At 38.4% G+C, this 16,650-nt stretch overlaps 1 protein-coding gene across 2 annotated transcripts in view; it reads right to left on the bottom strand.

The window, feature by feature from the left end:
- The window catches only part of MFSD14A (major facilitator superfamily domain containing 14A), a 44,124-nt gene extending 30,772 nt beyond the window's left edge, over positions 1 to 13,352 (bottom strand). The window contains exons 1-3 of one of the 2 annotated variants that reach the window (XM_044672143.1): positions 13,121 to 13,352; positions 9,038 to 9,124; positions 6,909 to 7,004 (exon numbers count right to left, since the gene is read on the bottom strand). In XM_044672143.1, coding sequence (XP_044528078.1) covers positions 6,909 to 7,004; positions 9,038 to 9,124; positions 13,121 to 13,204 — 267 coding nt within the window. In that variant the 5' untranslated portion in view covers positions 13,205 to 13,352. The remainder of the gene's footprint in view (positions 1 to 6,908; positions 7,005 to 9,037; positions 9,125 to 13,120) is intronic. The other variant, XM_044672144.1, reaches the window with a different exon arrangement.
- Between the last annotated feature and the right edge of the window lie 3,298 nt (positions 13,353 to 16,650).

Here is a 16,650-nt window from a genome sequence, read left to right as displayed (position 1 = left end):
TGGGTAAGCTAATTCTTTAATTACTACCATCTCATTGAAGGTACTTATTTTCTCCACAATTCTTTCCTATTTATCTCTTTCCTCCTATTTTTTAGGTATTCATATATCTCTTATGGAAAATCTATTCCCCCCACCCCCTTTGAATCTGTTTGAAATTTGGAGTCAAGGGTTCCTTCTAAACTGAATTTTTAAACACTTCTGAATCTCCATTTCTTTGGTTTTCATCTCTCCACCTTCTTCTCAGAATTAAGGCCTTGCCTTACTATACTATATGATGGTCAGCCCTGGGTCACCTGGGCTGATGTCCACTTCCCAATGTTAAGCCCTCAAAATTAACAAGGTTTCTAATACTGTATATTCAGGGCTCTCTCATATATTTTAGGGCACAGTGCTTGAGACCTTGAAGCCCTGGCTGTCCTGGTATGAGCTGCCTCTCAATAGCTTTCAACCTTTCTCTTACAGGATTCTGCCCAACCTAAGGATTTCTAACTGCTCTGGAACTTCTATAGGAGTCCTTTGCTCCTATTACTTTTAGAAACAAGATTTCTACAGGTTACACCTTTCTCTAGTCACACTGAAAGGGTACAGGCTTGTTTCCTCATGCTGGTAGTAACTTTCCTGGAAATTCTAATTCCTTTTGTCATAAGTTTCTGGTTGACTTTTTGATTAGTTATGAATTACAATTTTTTATAGTTCCTCAATGAATTTCTTTCTTTTTTGGGAAAATATTTTGTTTTCATCATCCCAAATCCACTTTTCTCTCGAACTCTCCCCCTAAACAAAACTCATTATAAACATGTATCATAAAATTCCACACTGGCCATGTCCTAAAATGTTGCTTTAGTCTATATTCTTAAGCTTGCTCTCTCTCTCTCTGTCTCTGTCTCTGTCTCTGTCTCTCTCTCTCTCTCTGTCTCTGTCTCTGTCTCTCTCTCTCTCAGAAGACAGCATGTTTCATCATTTGCCCTTTGGAACCCTGGTTGGTCATTATAATTAGTGCAGCACAATAGTATTCCATCATATTGATATTCTACAATTTGCTCCAATTTATGGGGACCCCTCAGATTCTCATTCTTTGCCACCTCAAAAAGAGGTATATTTTTGTACTTGCTTAGAGTTTGTTTCGTTGGGACTAATTTCTCTCCCTTAATCTCTCTTCCCTCTAATTCCCTCTTACATCTTTGTCTATTTCCTTCCTATTTCTCTTATGAGTATGAGTGTGAACAGTGATGGTTATGGTGGTAGAAATAAGCATTTATATAATGCCTTGTTATATACCAGGCACTGTGCTAAGTGTTTAAGCAGTGAAACAGGTACTGTTTCCTCTTTTTAAAGTTGAGGAAACTGAAGGAAACAGAGGTGAAATGACTTGTATAAAATCACAGAGCTACTAAAGATCCAAACCCAAATTTGTCAAGTTTTACTGTTTATGTTTATGTAATTTTAAATTTATGTTTATGTAATCTTTCCCTCCTCCAATCCCCAAGTATATTCCTCTTTCCATTCTTTTCTTAAGATCATATCAAGACATAAGAGAACCTTTCCCAGGCTTGAGTCCCTAGCTAATTGGACTCCTTCTATGATTCCTGATGATAATAGTATTTTACCTTCTACAGAAAGTCTCTATTAATTCCAGAGCTTTCTCTTTTCATTATTTCCTATTTATGCTTGCTTTGTATATATCTGTTAGATATCTGTTAGCATGTTCTCTATTATAAGCTCCTTGAGAGCAAGAGCTATATTTTGCCTCTTTGTGACTGGCACATAGGAGGTGTTTAATAAATGTTTAGTAAATTGAATCTCCACATACTTTAATGTAAGCAGCTTATCCTCCTTCCTCCATACATTTATTTCATTAAATATATTTCAATTGCATGTACATTTTTTAAACATGTTTTTTCAAAAATTTAAGTTCCAAATTCTCTTCCTCCCTCTCTTCCCCTCCCCCTTAAGAAGGCAAGAAATCTGATATAAAAGTCAGGCAAAACATATTTCCACATTAGCCATATTAATCAGTTTCTCCTTGTTTAGTCCTTCATTAGAGCCCATTCACATTTACCTTTTTTTTTCTTCCCTCATTTTTGAAATATGAAGTTTCTCCACAGCTTTTGTCTTTTCATCAGGAATATGTTTAAGTCCTATATTTCATTAAAGGTTCATTTTTTCCCTGTAGCATTATAAAAAATTTTGCTGGATAAGTTATTCTTGGCTGTAAGTATGTATCTTATGCCTTCTGTAATATCATATTTGCAGTTCTCTGCTCTTTAGAGTGGTGGCTGCTAAATCATGCATGAGCCTGATTGGTTCCTCAGCACTTGAATTCTTTCTTTCCAGTTGGAAGTAGTAGTTTTTTCTTTGACCTGTAAAATCTAGATTTTGGCTATCATGCTCCTGAGAGTTTTCATTTTAGAGTTTCTTTCAGAGATGGATTCTTTGTATTGCCACTCTGATCTTTGGTTCTAAGTGATCTGGGCAGTCTTTTGGTTTTTTTTGAAAAATGTTGGCTAGGCTCTTTTTTTTAGTCACTGTGATAATTCAATGAATCTTAATTTTATTCCTCTTTATTGTTTTTCCAGGTGAATTTTTTTTTGCTATAAAATACCTTACATCTTTTTCTATCCCGCCCCTCCCCCCCACCAGTCTTCTGACTTTCAATATTTCTTTTTGCCCCATGAAGCCAAAGGCTTCTATTTGGTCCATTCTAAATGGGAGTTTATAGCCTAGACAAAGTTTTATACCTCTTATGTTAAGCCATTAATTCTTTTGCCAATTCTGTCTTCCACAGCTCTCATTTTTCTTCAAGTTTTTTTCAAGTGCTCTCATTCTATTTATAAAAATAGTTTAAACTCTTTTAGAAACCTCTTCTTTCATCTCTTGTAAGCCCGAGTTTATTGCCTAAGCTGAGCTGTCTTTTTCTCTAAGGTATTGCTTATAGAAGTTTTGGAGTAATTCTGATCTTAAGCATCTCTGCCAATATCCCATTTATGGTGAGGTTCTTTTTTTTTTGCCCATTCTTCCAGTCTACTTCCTGACTTCAGACCTGATGTTAGGGAAGGGCACTGTCACACTTGTGGAGGGAAGGTGTGGAATGGTCCTGTTCTTGCTTTCTTGGAATACTAGGGGAAGGCTTTATAGTTGTCCCAAAGTGGTCTGATCCAGGGCAAAGTCTTACTGCTACCCCCTCATCTCCCCCCAACCCGAGTTCTAGAATAGATTGCCGATGGATTCTACCCCATTAGCCAGCTGAAAAAGCTTTCTTGGTTCAGAATGGAAGAATCCCTTCGGTTTGTGTTTCTTGCTGGGTTATAGCCTAGAAGAGACTCTGCTCTGAGTTTGGAGTATGAACCATACTACTGTTGCTGGCTTATGAATTTTTTTTCTTGCTGGTTCACCCAGGACCTCTCTATCTAAGAAAGCTCCTTCTATGCAAAGGCTCCCTTCTCACTTTACCCTGGATCTGAGACCCCAAACTAGCCAGTGGGCAACAAAACTGCTGATCTGCAACAATCTCCACTGCTCTGATATGGCTAGGATCTCTTTTTGTACTGATATGGCTAGGATCTCTTTTTGTACTGATATGGCTAGGATCTCTTTTTGATCTGCTACACAGACTCTTCCTGGTGCTAGAGTACTTCCAGGTACAGAATGCTTCTGCCTTGACACCATCCCCCATATCCACAGATATTCCTGTCTGTCTCTCTGTGCTGAGGTAGGCTGGATAACTGATTCTATGTAACTTTTTTGGGATGTCTTTATCAGGATCTGGCCTGGTGAATTTTCTTAAGTCTGTTAAGGAGTTTATGGAGTCTACTACACTGTTTCCTGTCACTCCACTATCTTGGCTTTTCCTCTCTCATTTGATTTCCTGATCATTATTCAGTCTGGTGTACATTTTAGGTTTTTATTGAAATAGTTATATGGGAGCTGGGCAGTCTGCCTCCATTCAGGCAACTATCTTGGTCTGTAGTTAAAGGACAATAATCACAAAAGGGAAAATACTATCAAATAGGGGAACCCAGAAATATTCTACTTCAAAAAGTGGGATGAGCTGAGTCTTCAAGTATGGGAAACTTAAGAGGAAAAGGAGAGAGATCACAGAAGGCAAAGAATAAGGAGAGGGAATGTTCTGTTTGAATAACTACTAGTAAGGCAATCGGGGCACCTGGAAGAAGGTAGTTGATTAAATATGACAAAAGCTTCAGAGAAAAGAAAAATGAGAACTGAGAAAAAGCCTTTAGATTTAGCAATTAAGAGATCACTGGTGATTTTAGAGAGCAGTTCCAGTTGAATGATGAGGTTGGAAGCCAGACCAAAGAAGTTTTATTAGAGAGGAAGAGGAGAAGTAATGGAAATACAAATTGTAGTCAGCTTCCTCAAGAAGTTTAGCTGGGGGGCAGCTGGGTAGCTCAGTGGATTAAGAGCCAGGCCTAGAGATGGGAAGTCCTAGGTTCAAATCTGGCCTCAGACACTTCCTAGCTGTGTGACCCTGGGCAAGTCACTTGACCCCCATTGCCTACCCTTACCACTCTTCTGCCTTGGAGCCAATACCAAGATGGAAGGTAAGGGTTTAAAAAACAAAAAGTTTAGTTGTGGAGGGGAGTTGAAATAAAAGACAAATAGCTAGAAAGGAATGGATAAATCAAGTTAAGAGTTTTTTAAGAATGAAGGAGACATGGTCAAGATTGTAGGCAGCAGGGATGGAGCCAGTAGATAAGGAGACTAAAGATTAGAGAGTCTAGATCAGTGATTCCCAAAGTGGGCGCTACTGCCCCCTGGTGGGTGCTGCAGCTATCTGGGGGAGTGGTGATGGCCACAGGTACATTTATCTTTCTTATTAATTGCTATTAAAATTTTTTAAAAATTAATTTCCAGGGGGCTTAGTAATATTTTTTCTGGAAAGGGGGCAGTAGGCCAAAAAAGTCTGGGAACCACCGAATATTTCCACAGCTTAAAGGAGCCAACAACAAGGAAAATTCCAAGGAGATAAGAAAAACAATTAAAGGAAAAGCATGAGGAAGAGTCCAAGATGGTGAGTAAAAGACTGGTCAAACCTAGCTCTCACTGCTTCCGTCTCAAAAACAGTGCAAAATTTGAGTTAAATGAAGTAAAAGAACTACAATCAAAAGGAAGCATGAAAAGAAGGGGAAATGTAGCAAAAGCTGAATTCTTATAATTATATCTGCCTTTGGCCTCTACTGCATAATCCCTCCCCTGAACAGTGGTTACTGAGTCATAGAAAGTCAGAAACTGTAGGTAAAACCTGGCTTTTGATCAGCCAAGGCTAGCAGAATCACACTTTTAATAGATCAATCAAGATTGTCCACCTCTTAACAGATAGATGCTAAGTTCCAACAGGGAAGAGACAAGAAAGGGCAGAGAAACTGAGGAAATATTCAAAAAAAACCTCATCATACAATGAAGAAATATCATGCAGTTAAAGATACCCAGGACAAAATCACAGAACAATTTCTGCAATAATCTCAGTAAAAAAAATGAATATCAACAAAAAACTCTGAGAAGGGATGAATGGCCTTCTGAAGTAAAAGAAAAGACTCAGAAGGAAACAAGCATTCATATAGTGCTTTGCTTTACTCACATTTGATCTTCACAATAACTCAGGGAGGTAGGTGCTATTATAATCCCTATTTTACAATGAAAGAAACTGAGGTAGATAGTGGGTAATTTGTTTAAGATCACACAGCTTGGAAAAAGGAGCAGTATTTTACAAAAGTTAAGTGCACTACAGGACTTAAGATTCAAATTCTGCCCTTATACTTATAACCTGTTTGATTTTGGACATGTTGAAACTTCTCTGGGTCCTACTTCCCGTGGGAACAGATGGCTTCTAAGGTACCTTCCAGCTTTAAGTCTATAGTCTTATGAACAGATCTCCCAAAATAGAAAGTAAAAAAGAAAACCTCATACTGTAGCAAGTACAGTGGAAGAAACAAAATTCAAAAACTCTACGACAAAAGAAATACAAGATCAAAGTTAAAACAAAAAACAAAAACAAAAATGGACACATGATATAGCTACCAGCAAAATCAAATGTTCTGTACAAACAGAAAATATCAATAACAATATATTTAAAAAACAAATGACAAATGATGGAGGGGAAAAAAGACCATATAAAAAAATCTTTTTGATAAATAAAACCAACCAAAAGGAGAAAGAGAGCTTTGGAAGGGAGGAGTTCTCGTATTTCATGTAATGAGAGAAAGGCTACTTGAGGTTCCTCTTCCAATACCTAGATTCTGTGACTTACACAACATGATGGGAAAAAGTCAGGGTCGAAGTGATTTCTGAGGCCACAGAAGTGGAAAAACATTTAAGGGAAAGTATATAGAATACAGAACAAAACTAAAGAATGAATTTTGATTATGCCAACATTTAGGGAAAAAAAGGAACTACTAGGAGATATAAAATAATATCAAGAAAAGTTTTTAAAAAACACCACCAAAGACTACAAAGGAAAGATAGCAAGTTTGAAGAGATCTTTAGGCAGAAAGGGAAAGGTTGATGGAGAGGGAAAGAATAAAGATACTAGAAAGATACTGACTGCAAAAAAAAAAGGTTGAAAGGAATCAAGGGTAATAATTAAAGTTAGCTTTGTGGGAGCAGCTGGGTTGCTCAGTGGATTGAGAGACAGGCTTAGAGATGGGAGGTCCTAGGTTCAAATCTGGCCCCAGACACTTCCTAGCTGTGTGACCCTGGGCAAGTTACTTAACCTCCATTGTCTAGCCCTTGCTGCCTTGGAACCAATACACAGTATTGATTCTAAGATGGAAGGTAAGGGTTAAAAATCAACGAAGTTAGCTTTGTAAAAGAGTGACAACATTTTCTGAGACCTTAGGGAAAGAAGAAGGGACAGGTATATTTAACAGATATATGAGTCAAAAATTACTTACCACTAATGTAGGTGCTGTCAATAATCCCCAAGCAAAAAACTCCAAGAAGATAACTATAACCGCATGATACACACTAGGCGAACCTATTCCTTGAGGCTATGAGAAAGACAAACAAAAAACACACAAACAAAAAAAAAAACACAAAATTGCAAGTTAATTTCTTCTAAGATCACTATCAAAATTTCTGGAGTACATAAAACATTTCTCTAAAAAATTTACAAGTAATGCATTTAGAAAGGGTCAGTAGGGGACAGCTGGGGGGCTCAGTGGACTGAGAGCCAGTTCTAGAGATGGAAAGTCCTAGGTTCAAATCTGGCCCCAGACACTTCCTAGCTGTGTGTCCCTGGGCAAGTCACTTAACCCCCAATGCCTAGCCCTCATGCTCTTCTGCCTTAGAACCAATATACAGTACTGATTCTATGATGGAAGGTAAGGGTTTAAAAAAAAATTTTTAAGGGTCATTAAAATTAGCAGGAATGCTCAAAAATGAAGAAGGCCACAACCTGACAAAAATTTTTTTGGTTGATGAATACCTTTTTTGTTGTTGTTGTTTAATTTTATTTTATAAACCCTCACCTTCTGTCTTGAAGTATTGGAGGCAGAAGAGTGGTAAGAGTAGGCAATGGGGGTGAAGTGACTTGCCCAGGGTCACACAGTTAGGAAATATCTAAGGTCAGATTTGAACCTAGGACCTCCCATCTCTAGGCCCGGCCCTCAATCCACTGAGCTATCCAGCTGCCCCCTGAATACCTTTTTTTGATGGATTTCTGCTGGCTTTACAAATTACCTGGACTTTCTTTGATTTCATATTGTTAAGTATTAGATTGAAATAATCTGTCATTTTTAAAAAATGGTCTCCAATGAGTATATTTAGAGGACACAGTAAAATATAAATTACCTTACAAGTCTAATATAAATTTCTATCCAATGCAATAATCTACACTATATCCTTTATCACTTCCATACAGTTCAAACCACCCTTCACTGAACAAATCTAATGTCACAGAATCACATTCTTTTTTTTTTTTTTTTTAAACCCATGGCAATGGGGGTCAAGTGACTTGCCCAGGGTCACATAGCTGGGAAGTATCTGAGGCCAGATTTGAATCTAGGATCTCCCATCTCTAGGCCTGGCTCTCAGTCCACTGAGCCATCTAGCTGCCCCCTCAGAATCACATTCTTTAGTAATAATATTCTAATTATTTTTAAAAGTTATTTCATAATAAAACATTATTGCCTTATAAGGACCAATGAATATAAAGAATCCAAATAAAGATTAAAAGTCTTATATTAACTAATGATGCAGAGCAGAACCAAAAGAACAATATACACAGTGATTACCCTAATATAAAGATAATACTTAAAGACAATATAATTCAGACAAAAAATGGTTAATGACAGTCCCAGAAGACTGTTAAGGAATGGTAAAATTGTTAAATACTAGCAGGTAAGACAGTCTAATATAGGAGTTGCTTTCTTTAGAGAAAGGAAAATACTATGAAAGGACAAGGAGTATTGAAAACACATTGCTGTGCTTACCATCAATTTAATCAATGTATTAAGGACTTACAATGTTCGAGGTATTCCGTTATCTAGGTCTGTCTCCTATGCCTTCTTCTTCTCTCTCTCTTTTTTTTTTTAAACCCTTACCTTCCCTCTTGGAGTCAATACTGAGTATTGGCTCCAAGGCAGAAAAGTGGTAAGGGCTAGGCAATTGGGGAGGGGGGGGGGCTGGGAGGGAGAGAAGGGGAGTGTCAAGTGACTTTCCCAGGGTCACACAGCTAGGAAGTGTCTGAAGTCAGATTTGAACCCAGAACCTCCTGGCTCTGGCCCTGGTTCTTAATCCACTGAGCCACCCAGCTGCCCCCCCCATCCTTCTTAACATTTCTCATATACCCAATTCTCTCCTCTAACACTGCCAACACTTTGGTCCAATCTGTAATCACCTCAAGTGTGGACAGCATTAGCTTATAGTTTTTCTGCTTCAATTTTTCTCCATTATTGTCCATCTTCTAGTTAGCTGTCAAATTAATCTTCTCCCCTTTTCCCTCTTATTCGATAAAATCCAGTGGCTCCCTTTCCAGGATGAAATATAAAATCCTTTGCTTGGCATTTAAATTCCTTCCTACCTTTTCAGTGCTCTTTAAATCTTCTTCCTTTCTACATATTCTGTGACAGTCCAGTGATACCGGCTTCCTTCTTGTTCTTCCCAAGACCTTATCAATCAATCAATAAGCATTTATTAAATGCCTACTATGTGCCAGGCACTACTGTAAGCACTGGTTTCCATTAGTCTCCAGGGATTTTCCATGCTTAGAACTCCATTTCCCTCACTTCTATCTCCAGGCTCCTTTGACTTTCAAGTCTCATCTCAATTTCTATCTTTTGCAAAAAGCCTTCCCCAATTCTCCTTGATCTGAGTGCCTTTCCTTTGGGGTTAACTCAAATTATATCCTGTATATATCTTGTCTGTACAATTATTTGAATGTTTTCTCCCCATCCTGAGAATATGAGCTCCTTGAGAGTTCTGTGTATTGGCTCCAAGTCAGAAGGTAAGGGTTTAAAAAAAAATAATCTCAACCTTCATCATTTTCTGATTCATCTCTCTCCTGTCCTGGGTTACTCCTCCTCATTAGATGTCTCATTGGTAAGGAACCCCATCTTGAATTTTCTGATAGACTCCCAATTTCAAATATTAAGCTTCCCTGTTACTGTTTAGAATACCAGCATACTCTCAGTCACCACCACTCAAAACTTAAAGGTCATCCTTGACTCTTCACTTTCTTTCACACTCCTCTTCACCTCTGGTAAATGTCGTCTTCTATTATGCCTCCTTTTCTCCTCTGATATTGCCACAACTCTGATGCAGGTCCTCATTGTCCCATGTCTCCTATCTATCCAACTGTGCCCTTTCAGATCAGAATCTTTGGATTCTCATCCAAAATATGCCTTCTAACCTTAAATGTCCCAGAGAGTTCTTTTCTGGGTCTTCCTCTCTTCTTTCTATATAACTTCACTTAGTGATTTCATTGGCTCCCACAAATTTAATTACTATTTCTATACTGATGATTTTCAACTCTACCCATCTTAACACACTCACTTCTGAGCTCCAACCTCATCTCTCCAAGTGTTTTTTAGACATCAACTGGAAACTCATTAGTTGTACCCCCAAATACTTCTCCATTCTGAACTTACCTCTTACAGTAGGAAGACAAACATCATCTTTCCTGTCCCTCACTCATGCAACTTTGATATCATTCTCACTGCCCATATCCAGATGTTGATAAGACCTGTTGATTTCACCTTTGCAAGATCTCTCAAATTTCGCCCTTGGCTTTCTTGAAACCACAGGTTTGGTACAAACTCTTACCTCCTCCTCCCCCCTGCACTACTGCAATAGCCTGTTGGGGGGTGTGGAAGTCTCCAGACCTCCAGTCTCTCTCCAATCTAAACTACTTTCCATTCAGCCCCCAAAGTGCTTTTCCTTAAGGACAAGCTCAACCCTGTCACCTCCTATATCAATATATCCATAATGGTTCCAGGATTAAATACAAAATCCGCTGGCATTCAAAGACCTTCATTATTGCCAACCCCTTCTTCTAGTTTTCTTATTTGTTACCCTCTTTCGTATAATTTTTCTATCCAATGTCACAAGCCTCCTTGCTATTCTATAGCTTAGCAAAGAGCCTAGAACACTGTATATGCTCAACATTTATTGACTGCATGAAAGACTAAATCCTTGTTCTCATTTCACATGTTCAATAGGATGTCAAATCTTGTGTCTACCTCCACAATTCCCACTATTCTCTCCACTCACATAGCCACAATGATTAATTCAGCTTCCAAACTGACTTTCCTGTTTCAAGTCTCTTTCTCCTACATTCCTAAATCATGGATATGATCATTCACTCTTCTTAATAAACTTCTAGGTTCAATTATAAATGACTTTGGCATTTAAAGTCCTTCTCATGTTGGTTCTGATTTGCTTTTCCAGGTTTAGTACACTTCATTCACCTTCATACTCTCCTGCCTAGTCAAACTTCCACATTAATTATTCTTCAGTCAATATTTCATTTCCCATTTCTCTGGTATTAAGGATATAAAGAAAAAAGTGAAATATTCCTTACCCTCAAGGAACTTACATTCTTGAGGTAAAGATATGTACAAACAGGGATAGTCAAAATACATGCAAGGTGATCTAGGGGAGTTAGAAGAAAATCAGTAAAGTCCTCCTGTAGAAAGTGGTGCTTGGAAGAAACCAGGGATTCTAAGAAGTGGAAGAGAGGACAAAGTATATTCCAGGAAGGGACCCAGTCAATGTGAAGGTGCATATAAATGGAAGATGGGGTGTCATGTGTGGGGAATAGTGAAAAGATCAGTTTGGCTGCACTGTATAAATTTGGGAAAAGAAGCAATATATAACAGGGTTAACAGGGTTAGCAAGGTTTAAATGCTCATTTTATAGGTACAAAAATATTGGATTTTTGACACAATTGTTATATATTTAGTGTTACTAAAACATATACATTATTTTATAAAACTGAAAATGCGTTTAAATGTAAACTATGTCTAGAAGCAATCTGTTAGAAATTGATCATGTTTACTTGCAATGATATGATTTGTACTGTAAATAGATAGTTTAGCATTGTTAGTGAGTATTGAAACTTAGAAAAAATTGGGAAATTATTTTAAAGAAACTTTGGTTATCATGACTTGATACTTATTAACAAAGTAAAGACAATTCTGATTTTTCTTAAACAAACCAAAGTAATTTCATTAATGGAAGTGAAACAAAAAATTTGGACTGAATATCAAATGTCTCTTCCCCATCAAATATCCAATAAAATAAAAGTTTTAGAGACTTTATTATTCCAAACTGTGATTTCACTGATGAGGAAATATTACCTACCAATTCATTCAACAACTTCTCTACAACTTGTAATCTTGGTGTATTAAAGTTAAATGACTTGCAGAGCAGGCCTGGAACTCAACTCTTTTAGACTCCAAGGCTCTATCCATTACACCAGGCTGCACTAACATATACTATTTATTTTACCACCTACCTCACAGATTTGCTGTTGAGATATGCCTCAAACCCCTAAGTTAATGCCTTATTAAACAAAAAAAATCTTTCCATCTTAACAGATTTCCACGATCTTAACATATTTATGTTTTGGAATGAGAAAATTAACATTTTCACTTCAATTGAACAAATATTACTGAGTATCCTAACACTTTTCTGGACAAGACAGTTGATATACATTACGCATCCATATCTATAGATGCACCTCTCAACGTGTGCTCATCACAGATACACATGTATACGAACCGTGCCTAGAACACAGTACTTACTAAATACTCCTTTGAGTCACTTATTACACGTGGGGAACACATATGTGTATGCATGTGTTTATATGCTTGCACACAGACATACATATACATACATGCCCACACTTTATGTAGAAATTCCACAGGAGACTAACTATAAAAGTGGAAGCATTTTCAGTTTACTCTTATTCTTCTTCGCAGCAACAAAGCCGATCTCGGTCCAACACTAATGAATTCTCAATTAAAAAAATAAAGATGGGTAGGTCTTTTAGACCAACTGATCCTCACCCTACTCACACATCACATATTCTACTAAATAAAGCCCACGCAGAAGCCTATTATGATGCCCAGTGCACTCAGATTTTTTCCTCAAGCTCTCGCCCCTTTACAGTAGCACGATTAGCATTAACTGTACACCCCAGAGCAGCTAGCCCACACCTAGAGCACTTCAAACAAGGCGCAGGCGGTGGCGCTTTGAACTGAGGGAGATTAACAAGAAAACACCTTTAACACAGTGATCTAGGGGATGATAACGCATCTATTTCCCCCGAAAGTCGAATAATTTGAGCAGATACTCGAAAAGCTGCGGTTGGGGCAGGAAAGGGTGGGGATCCCAAACCGTGCCAGGCTCCGCGTCTCCTCGGAACCAAGCATATGGCACCGGGCAAAGTCTGCGGTGCCTTCCGCGGCCCGCACTTCTCGGAGCCCGAGGGAATCCTGAGGGAAGTTCGGACTAGGGCTCTGGGCCCTGGGAATCTGGGGAGGGCGGCGGCCGTTAGGGCCCGCGCCACAGACCACGGCGAGGGTGGAGACCAACCCCTCGGGGCGGAGGTTGGCTGTCTCCGGCGGAGCCGAGGAGGGGTTCGGATGGAAGAGAAACCTACCGTGCCGCCGTCCTTAATGATAATTTTCTTGGCCAGCATGATACTTCGGTTCGCAGCCCGCTTCTTTTTCTTCCCTTGAGTCATTTTACCATTCTCGAGTCTCGGCGCCCGTGTAAGCCCCTCCCGGCAGGCCTGGCCCGCAGCCCCTGAGCCTAGCAGCCGAGCCCGAGCCCCTCAGGCGACCGCCGCCATCTTGGGAGCCCGGCCCGCCTCCACCCTCTCGTCACATCACGTCACGTCGGGCGATCCCCGGGATAGCCCCGCCCCTGTGCACGTGACTCCCCCAACTCCTCAGATATTCTACTTGACTCCGCCCCTTTCCCGCCTCTCTGCTGCTCAAAAAGCCGGAATCTATTTTTCTGGCTCCCCATGTTTTCCGTAGTGAGAGTGCGGATGGGAGTGGCTTAAGGTGCGTGAGAAAGAGTGGGTGGAAGTATGTTAAAGAAGATCACATATGTAATGCAAGAAAGGCCACTGAAGTAATGGACCTCAGTCTTTACCGGCGCTGCTGAGGCCAAACGTCACACAGGCAGTAAGTGGCGGTCAGGATTGGAACTGGGGCCTCGTGTCTCCAAATCAGTATCCCTGTCCTCCAGTTTAGCAGACTGCGGTGAGTGAGTGGAGGGTTACGCGGTCCCTGGTTTTGTTTTTTTTCTGCTTGACCCTGTGACCCAGAGCCTTTAACTCGAGCCACAGAGGTCAGCAAATGAGGAAAATGAAGGGACAGCCGGACCAGTAGTCAGGCAAACCGAGTTCAAATCTTTCTTTGGTCACTTACTTGGCTGTATAAGCATGAGCAGATCTTTTAGAACCTCTTAGCCTACAGAACCAGCTGTAACACAGGGATAAGGGCATCTCTCTCCCAGGAATTTTGCATATGAAATAACATTTGCAAAGTGTTTTGAAACCTTAAAACACTATAAATATCTGAACCCAGGCCTTCTAGATTCCCACCATGCATTTACTACATCATGCACAGTAATTGGCATTTGATAAATGCTTTCTGAAATGGAAATGGAAAGAACTGACCACAAAATAAATGAAAAAAATGATGTGAAATTACTAAGAACTAGCTTGGCCTCAAAGAAGAGATATGAGAAAACACCTTCTCTCCCCTATCCCATTTGCACAAAGTACTTGACAAATAATAAGTACTTAGCAAATCCTTTATGTAATCTGACCCAGTAAGAGCATACCAGCATCCCCCTTAACCTGGACAAAATCTATTATCTTTTTGGCTAAAATCCCATAAAACACTTAGCTTTTTTCAGACAAACTGCTTTCTAGCTACACTTTCCCTAACTTGTGGAGTTTTGTGTTTTTTTTTAAACCCAAGTGCAAAACTATATTTTTCCCTGTTAAGAGCTCACTTTGATGGATTCATCCAAATGTTTTATACTTTATCATTATTTCCTTGGATTCTAATTGTTTATCTAAGTTTAGCTACACCACATATAAATTTAATAAGCATACAACCTATTATTCAAATTATTGATAAAAACAAAGCAGAGACCAATGACGTATCTCTAAAGAAATCTATTAGAGAACTATGGACTTGTCATCAACCCATTATTCTTTTGAGTTCTAGTATTCAACCAAATCTGTCTTCCTAACTCTAATACAATCAATTTTGTTGATAAGCATGAGAAAGTTTGTCAAATGCTTTGCTGAAATCTAACTAAATATCTAAATACTACGCTTCTGAAACTAAAGAAGAAAAAAATCATTCTAAAAAAGTTAAGCAGATCTGTTCTCTTTTATATTAGTTATTCATTTACCAGTTCATCTATAAATAAATGCTTGGGGTGGGGGGTATGATCTGGCTTAGTAACCACTTTTCAATGTTATGAATAGAAAATGCTTGTAAACTCATCTTACACCATCTTTCAAAGAAGCTTTTATTCTAAAATAGTGTGGCCTTTGGTTACTATATATCTGCTAAGAAAGAATATTAAAATTTTGTTAGCTGAGACAGTTTCTTAGTTTTTTCAGACTCTTTACTCTTTATTCTGCTATAATTAACATTCTCTAAGAAATGGAGAGTTGGAGGGGGATATCTAAAGCACCTGATGGGAGAGTAGACACAAGATGATAGTGGAGCAGGGAAGATGTTTGGCCAAACTCCACAACTTCCTCAGTTATAGAAAATACACAAGACAAGTCCTAACTGAGAAATCAAAGAAAAAAAAATCACAGTGAGATATTTTTCCAGGTCACATAGAAAGACAGAGAGGCCTGTGAATATAGGGAACAGGGTCCAGCCAGAAACTGAAGTATGAAGCATTTCTGCACAGAGACACCATACATCAAGAAAAAAATCCAAATCCAGTAGAAAGGGCTCTAAATTTTTAGGAATAAGCATGAGGTCAAAGAACTAGAAATGGAGGGAGTTCTAATTCACTGAGGAATGGCCAAACAATTTATGGCATATAAATGTGATGGAACTCTACTGTATTGTAAGAATGATGAAGGGAATGATTTCATAAAAACTTGGGAAGACTTGGTATGAACTGATACAGGATGAAGTGAGAAAAGCCAGAATAATTTATATAGTAACAATAACAATATAAAGGCAAACAATTTTGAAAGACTTAGAAACTCTAATTAATGCAATGAACAACTGTGATTCCAAAGGACCAATGATGGAAGAAGAATGGGGTCAGATCTAAATTAAAATCCTTCCTAAGACACTCACTAGTTCAGTGACTGAATAATTCACTAAACCATTATTGCCTCCATTTTCTCATCTATAAAATGAGATTATAGCATCTACTTTTTGGGGTTGTTTTAAGGATAAAACAAATTGTAAAGCATTTTGCAAAACTTAAAGTGCTATGTAAATATTAATAATCCATTCATTTCCTAATGAATACCAGCTCTTTTGTGGTGGCAAAGATCTGGAAACTGAGATGATGCTCATTAACTGGGGAATGTATGAACAAGTAGTGGTCTATGATTGTGATGGAATACTATTGTGCTGTAAGATATGATGAGCAAAATGGTCTCAGAAAAACCTGGGAAGACTCATGAACTGATCCAAAGTAAAATATGCAGAACTAGGAAAACACTATACATAATAACAATATAGTAACAACAATCAATTGTGAAAGACTTAACCACCTTGATCAATACAATGATCCATGACAATTCCAAAAGACTCATAATGGAAAACGCTATCCACAAGAGAACTGATTAACTCTTGAATGCAAATTGAAGCATACTTTCTCTCACTTTATTTTATTTTTCTTCCACAATGTGGTTAATGTGGAAATATATTTTGCATGACTATATTTCTTGCCTTCCTGATCTGTGAGGAAAAGAAAGGACCAAAAGAATATAGAACTGGAAATAAAATTTTACTAAAATTAAAAATGATACTAATGGGGCATTTCTTTTTTCTCTTCTAAGCACACTAATAATACTTCTAATTTTATCGGGTAGAGTACAGAAAATGCTCTTTATGATTCTGCGTCTTGCTGATTCTTCTAATAAAATAGGGAATAAAAAATTATGATAAGGGTACCCTGGAG

This window comes from Gracilinanus agilis, chromosome 4 (assembly GCF_016433145.1).
Source record: "Gracilinanus agilis isolate LMUSP501 chromosome 4, AgileGrace, whole genome shotgun sequence".
NCBI lineage: Eukaryota > Metazoa > Chordata > Mammalia > Didelphimorphia > Didelphidae > Gracilinanus > Gracilinanus agilis.
This window is presented reverse-complemented; position numbering and strand designations above follow the sequence as displayed.